We start from the raw sequence: 7814 nt of genomic DNA on the forward strand, positions 1-7814 counted from the left end.
GTAATAATAATAATAATAATAATAATAATAATAATAGTAGCAGTAGCGTATTGCACACATTTCAGGTAAAAATGGTTGTAAATATATGTAATAACTATGATAACATTAATGATTGTGTTAACCCTTGTGTTGTCTTCCTGTTAAAAAAGTTTTTTTTTCCCCAAAACCATTATCACTTTTTCCGAAATTTTTGTCAATTTTTCAATGTTGTGGGTGCTTTTTTTGGGATGTTTTTTCCCCAAGTTATTTGATATTTGTAATGTTGACATTTTCAGAGCTTATCTCGAAGGCCCGTTTTCTTGTAATATCAGTAGATATTGTATTGTCCAAAGAATCAATTTAATATATCGTGATAAAATGTATTAATCATTCTGGATCAGGCGGTTTTGTCATAACTTGCGTATAAAATTCTACATTTCCAAGTTTCCTTCCCAACATTAAAGACCAAACGCTCACTCTGTGACCTCCTGGGCCGAAACGACGTCTCGTCCGTCCACGCTGATGAAGCGGACCAACGTCTTCGCTCCGCCGCTCCGAGTCCTGGACTCGGACGGTCCCCCGTTAGCGCTCGACACCTCCATGATGGTCACGGTCCAGCCCAGAGCCGCACCCAAAGACCTGATCCGGAGACAAATACAAATCTATGTCATAACAGTAGAAACCAGAAGGAAAAATAAAATCTGAAAACTACCTCAATCGTGAGATAGACCGGTATCTCAACGGGATGTTGACATCCTTTGAGGATGTGGTCCAGTGATCTGGATTCACTAGGTCTCAATCTAGTTTTAGGTTTTTGTAAGTTCTCCAAATGTTAGTGTTTTTTTTGGATTCAGTTTTTCAGCCCTGAAGGCACCAGAGTGTTTGGATGAGGTGTTGCTGAATTATGGAAAAAGGTCATGAGGCTTCTGGGTATTATTCTGTGCTTCTGCAGAACCTGGGGGGGCGGGGTGGAGCCTGGGAAGCCCTCCAAGATGTCTTCTCCACCGAGGCGGTTCTGGTGCTGGTTTGGAGTCTGTGCCAAATATTGAACCGGTTCTTTGCTTTTCCACACAAATAAACCTGGTTCTGGGCCAAGAACACGGGTTCCAACTGGATGGGAAACCAGAACCACCGTGGTCTGGGGAGGAAACCAGAACCACCGTGGTCTGGGGAGGAAACCAGACCCACCGTTGTCTGGGGAGGAAACCAGAACCACCGTGGTCTGGGGAGGAAACCAGAACCACCGTGGTCTGGGGAGGAAACCAACGGTCTGCTGGCTCTCAGGCTGGGGAAGATCCAGCTGGGTCTTAGAGAACTGGAGAGTAGAACCAGCACCAAACTGGAACCAGAACCAGAACCAGCACCAGGTTAGCCTTGGTGGAAAAGACACACGAGAGACATGGGAAAGGGATCTGAGCATTACGGTGGTTTTGATTGGGATATTGATCGTTTACATTGGGGACAATAAAGTAACTTGATCTTGGATGATGAGGGGGAGTGGTACAGAATCTGTAGGAATACTCTGTCTGTCTGTCTGTCTTGTATGTCGTCGTGTCTGCCTGCCTGGCTGTCTCTACTCTATGTCTGTTTGTTCGTTCTGTCTCTATCTCTGGTCTGTCTGCATGTATGTTCCTCTCTCTCTCTGTGAGTCTGACTCTCGTCTGCTCTGCTCTCCGTCTGTCGTCTTTGCTCGGCTGCCTGCCGTGCTGCTGTCTCGCATCTCGTCTCGAGCTCTGATCCTGAGTATGTTTCTGTCTATTCATGTCTGTCTGACTGTTGTCTCTCTCCTTTCTTTCTCTCTGTCTGCCTGTCTGTCTCTCTCTCCGCTGTTGCTGTCTGTCTGTACTGTCTCTCTCATGCTGTTGTCTGTCTTGTCTGTGCTGTCTGCCTGTCTGTCTGTTTTTTCTGCTCTCTTATCTTCGTTTGCACTGTCTGTCTCTCTCTCTGTCTGTATGCCTGCTGTCTCTCTCTGTCTCGTCTGTTCGGTCTGTCTGGCTGTCTGATGTTGTTCTTCTCTCTGTTGCATGTTGTCTTCTCTCTGCCTGTCGTTTCTCTCTTCATGTCTTTCTGCCGTTCTGTCGGTCTGTATGTCTGTCTGTCTTGACTGTCTGTCTGTCTGTCTGCGGTCTTTGCTCGGTCTGTCTGTCTGTCTGTACTGTCTGTCTCTTCTTCTTCCTCTCTCTCTGTCGTTCGTCGCTCGTCCTGTCCTGTCTGTCGTCTGTCTGTCTGTCGCCTGTTGTCTGTCTGCCTGTGGCCTGTCTGCCTGTCCTGCGGCTGCTGTCGCGTTCTGTCAGGCGATGGGGGGCGTGCGACTCATCCAGTTAAAGATCATGCATCGCTTCCATTGGACTTCCTCCAGATTGTTGTGACTTAGCGTAAACCTACATGTCGACTTTCTTAAGCCCCTTGGCGTGTTATCGTGAGAAGAAAGCAACGGTTGGGTTTAGGAAGCGTGACACGCGGGACACGATCCCCGGTCTACTACTCGCTACTGCAATCGCAGGGTAACGTTAGTCAATGGAGGCCAAACGGCGTTGATAAACACGCTAAAAAGCGAGTATGCGTCTTGATAACGCGCCAATAATGGCATATGAGTTGGCGTGTCATACACATATGGCTGTGAGGGTGGCTGTGGCTCAGTGGTAGAGCGGCTGCCTGCCTATTGGAAGGTTGGTGGTTCAATCCCTGGCCCTGCACTCCCATGTCAAATTGTCCTTGGGCAAGACCTAGAACCCCGAGTTGCCCCCGATGCTGCGCCATCGCAGTCTGAATGTGTGTGAGTGTGTATCTGAGGAGCAGGTGACCCCTTGTATGGCAGCAAAGCGCTTGGAGTAGGTGTTAAGACTAGAAAAGCGCTTTATGAATTAAAACCAGAATCAATAAATCTCAAAGCAGTCTCAATGATGAGTTGGACTTCTTGTCTCACTTCTCCAGCTCCGGGACCTTCTTCTCCACGACGTTAGCGGGCTGGTTGAGGGACACGACCACCACGTCGCTGCTGCTCGCACCTCCGTGCACTTCCACCTGCAGGCATTATAAAAAATTAAAATCTTTATTGAACTACATATTGTCGCTGTCTGGTATTTTTTCCTAAATCAATGCTAATGGTCAACCTTTACGTCAAAGATTGGCTGGGAACCAGAGGGTTGCTGGTAGCTGGAGAAGTGCCAGTCCACCAAACCCCCCCCCCCTTCCCTCCAGTCCTCCACCCTCACCTCCACCCTGGTTGTGGCCTGAAGTCCTCTGGGGTCCGTGGCCTTCACCTCCACAGCGGCCGTCTGATCAGCCAGACCCAGCACCGAGACCACGTACAGGAGCCCGGAGGACGGGTCCACGTCAAAGTCCCCGCGGTCTGCTGACAGGCTGTAGACCAGCCGACCCTCCTCTCCCACGTCGGGGTCTGAGGCCTGCAGGGGGGGTCACACAGATGACATAACAACAGTACAATAATCTGCATATATGTTAATACGTCAATCTAGATGAATGAGTACTCCGAGAGACACCAGTAGGACCTTTGGTCTTATTTCTATTTAGTCACCATATTTTATAATATATAAAATATTTAATATACAAAATTTAAAAAAGAAATTACATACATAAGGAAAAAGATAAAGGTGGATACACTTCCTGACAAAACAAATGCCTGCCGTGATGGGAATCTGGGAGCAGACAGCCCCGCGAGCACAGCGTCCGTCCAATCAGGTGCAGCCATGGCGGTTGCGGGAGGGCGGGGCTTGTTTTTCTTTGCTTGTCATTGAAGAGAAACTGCGAGTGGCGTTCCCATCAAGCCTACAATGCCGGTCAGCGGGGCGATCTTGGTTCAGCATGTGCCCCCATATTAAGGCTCAGTCCTTACCGTAGCGGCCGCGGGTTCAAATCCAATCTGCAGCCCTATGCTGCATGTCACCACCCCCCCCCCCCCCCCCCCCCCCTCACATCTTCAGCTGTCCTGTGTAGTAAAGGCCTCAAAAAATGTAATAATCTTTAAAAGCCCGTTTATTACTGCGACCGTAATCATACGACCCGGTGGAGGTGTAAAGTAGCCTTGCTTCTCACACACACTGTATATAAAACCATATTTAGTTTCTTCAATGTTATAGCATCTAAGAACCGTGCACCCCCCCCCCCCCCCCCACCACCCCCCCCACCACACCACCCCCCCCCCCCCCCACCCCCCCACCCCCCCATTTTTTTTTGTGGTTGCCCACTACATGTTATTTTAGTCATGTTGCTTAGTTATTAATAACATCGTTGGCACTCGGTAAAATTCGTTTCAATAGTGAAAATAAAAGGCATTGTAATAATGTTGTATACGATAGTGTTGTGTGTTGTGTGTGTGTGGTGTGTGTGTGTGTGTGTGTGTGTGTACTGGACGTGGACGGCAACAGGTTTTGTACCGCGCCCGGCGGCGAGAGCCCCCCCGGGCGATGCTGAACACAGACGCTTATAGACAGCGACGAGAGAAACTGTGGCGTCCGTTCACGTCCTCCACCGAACCCTGAACTGGAGAAGACGGAAGGAGACGGGTCAGAATAGGTCCTCAGGCAGCAGGAGAGAGACATTTTTTTAGTGGTCCCTTTAATATTAAATTGTAATAAAAGACTGTTGGAAATTAATATTATATCCAATTATATATTTATTGTTTAAAATACAAAGGCAAACTTTAGCAGAATCCAGAGTACAATCTTTAATATCTGTTTATTTATCAAAGTAAATATGTTATGTGATATTTAACAATATGTTTAAGATTGCATACATGATACACAACTATGTACAGTATACAATAGTATATTTATGATATAGTAATATATAGTAATATACTATTATATATATGCATATAGTGTCAGCCTAGCGGTTTACGTTCTTAATGACTTATAAAAACACCCGAAATATTCGATCGTTATGGGATCAAAAACAAGTGCAAAAACAGGGTCGTACCATTGCAGTGGCCTGACGTAGGGGGGGGTCCTTGTGTCCACGGACTCCACGTCCAGGATGTACCCGTGTCATGGTCTTCCTTGTACGCTGGGTCCTGGTGCGGACGGCCTATCCGCTGGCGTCACACGGCGAACAGTCACGGGTGTGGGTCATGTGTAGGCGACGCGTAAAGGGTCACTCCCTGCGGAGGCACAGACGGTCCACCACACCCCGCCCCCCCCGGCTGCGTTCTGGGACGCTGAAGTTGTGGGAGAGCCTCGCGAAGCACGCCCCCCCAGGATACCACCCGCAGATTCACCACGACCCCGAGCTGCAACACCACACACACCATAATGTCAAATATTTCACAAAACACGAGCTGCACAACACACCACAACATACGCAAATATTACACGACCAGAGCTGCAACCAAACACACAACACAAAGTCAAAATTCACCAGACCGAGCTGCAAAACACACACACACAACAACGTACAATATCACAACGACCCGAGCTGGCAAAACACCACACAACCACACACACACACACACAACACATCACACACGTAAATTCCCCACGACCGAGCTGCGCACAACACACGACAACACAAAAACGTCACATAATTCCCCCACGACCACGAGTCAACACACCACACACCCACACACCACACACATAATGTCAATTATTCACCACGACCTGAGCTGGCAACACACACACACACACACACACACACACACACCACACACAAGCAAATATTACCACGACCCAGCGTGCAAACACACACACACCACACACACACACACACATGTCAAATATCACCACGACCGCGGCACACCCACACACACCCCACACCACACACACACACACACAACAACGTCAAAAATAGTCACTCACCGACCCGAGCTGCAAACACCACCACACACACACACACCACACACATAATGTCCAAATATTAACCAGACCCCCGCGCTGCAACAGCCACACAACCACACACACACCACACACACCACACACACACACACACAAACGTCAAATAGCTTCACCACGACACCGAGCTGCAACACAACCACCAACACCCACCACCACAAACGTCAAATTTTCCCCATGCGCACCCGAGCTGCAACAACACAAAACACACACACACACACAAACGGGCAAATATTCACCAGCGACCGAAGCAGCTTGCAACACACCGCACACACACACACCACACACACACAACCACAATAATGCTCAAATATCACCACGACCGAGCTGCAACACCCACCAAACACACAACCCCCACAACCCCGTCAAAATATTCACCCCACGACCGAGCTTGCAAACACCACCACACACACACCACACACACCCACACACACCAACACACACAAACATCAATGTCAAATATTCCCACGACCCGAGCTGCAAACAACAAAACACACACCACCCCAACCCCAACACACATAATGTCAAAATATTCACACGACCCGAGCTGAAAACACACACACCACACACACACACACACACACACAACACACACACACACACACCAAAACACACCACACACACAACATAATGTCAAATTTCACCACTGACCGAGTACTGCAAACAAAACACACACACAACCACACAATATGTCAATATTCACCACGCCCGAAGCTAGCTGCAAACACAACACACACACACACAACAAAGCATAATGCAAATAGTCACCACGACGAGCTGCAAACAACACCACAACACACACACACCACAACCACACACAAAAACGTCACATATATTCACCACGACCCGAGCATGCAAACACACCACAAACACACTAATGTCAACATATTCACCAGACCCGAAGCTGCAACACACACCAAAAACACAACACGTAAATATATCCCCACGCCCGGCTTGAACACACAACACACACACACACACCCACCACCACCACAACGTCAATATTCACAGACCGAGCTGACAACACACACACCACACAACACCACACACACGCAAACGTTTCACCATTCCCACAACCGAGCTGCCAAACACACACACCACATAATGTCAAACTATTAACCACAACCCGCTAGCTGCAACACCAACACACAACACACACACACAAACCACATACACACACAAACACCACACCTGTGTTAGCACACACACGTGTTTACATGTTAAGTTCAAACAATTTATTAATCTATGTTGCCCATGGCTGCTGCGTGTGTCACCCCGCCCGAAAAAAGCCCGCCTGACTTTTGCACCCCTCCCTTGGTGCGCCTTTGTGTCCGTCATTGCATCTTGATTTTGGGCTATAGCCGGTTTTAGTAGTTCACATAAGTCTAACATCACTTACAGCTCTAAACCCCCAATATACTGCCAGCAGACGCCTGTGGAAACCTGAACTGAACACGAGAAACCCCCTTACGCACAATTGGCGCCCTGGCAGCAGATGCAGGTTCACATACGACGGTGATGCCTCCCGAGCTACCATGTGAACCCGGTTGGGCTGGGCTTTGTTGTAACCAGAAGCACTCGATCGTTAACGTGCCTGTCTGAGCCAGCACCCCCATACACCTAGCAGCCCCCTCGGTTACAGTGTAAACATGACACAGGCAGGATAGACCAGACACAGGGGGGACAATCGGAGTGGTTCGATCACAGGGAATTTCTTTTTTAAATGCGTTACCCTCATTTACTGAAGCATCGGTAAATCGTGTGTAACACGGAACCTCCTACCTCTGAAACACACTACGCATAAGCCAGGACAATACAGAACCAGAGCACACCCCAGAATCCAAAGGTCCTCTCTTTGAGGACGCACCTGTGGTTTGGAGGAAGGCTGGCCGGGGTCTTTCCCTCGCCCTGGCGGCCCGACCCGGGTGGTGTCCTCTGTGATCCGCGAGGTCACGCCCCTCCAGAGGTAAGTCACGTCGCCTCGCTTGG

At 48.8% G+C, this 7814-nt stretch overlaps 1 protein-coding gene across 1 annotated transcript in view; it reads right to left on the minus strand.

Moving 5' to 3' along the window:
* Window positions 1-4423: 4423 nt before the first annotated feature.
* Window positions 4424-7814, minus strand: part of LOC116689873 (protocadherin-16) — a 44414-nt gene continuing 41023 nt past the window's right edge. Inside the window, exons 25-27 of the mRNA XM_032516525.1 lie at window positions 7693-7809; window positions 4918-5032; window positions 4424-4482 (exon numbers count right to left, since the gene is read on the minus strand). Of these exons, the coding sequence (XP_032372416.1) occupies window positions 4424-4482; window positions 4918-5032; window positions 7693-7809 (291 nt within the window). The remainder of the gene's footprint in view (window positions 4483-4917; window positions 5033-7692; window positions 7810-7814) is intronic.

Source organism: Etheostoma spectabile, chromosome 5 (assembly GCF_008692095.1).
Source record: "Etheostoma spectabile isolate EspeVRDwgs_2016 chromosome 5, UIUC_Espe_1.0, whole genome shotgun sequence".
Taxonomy (NCBI): domain Eukaryota; kingdom Metazoa; phylum Chordata; class Actinopteri; order Perciformes; family Percidae; genus Etheostoma; species Etheostoma spectabile.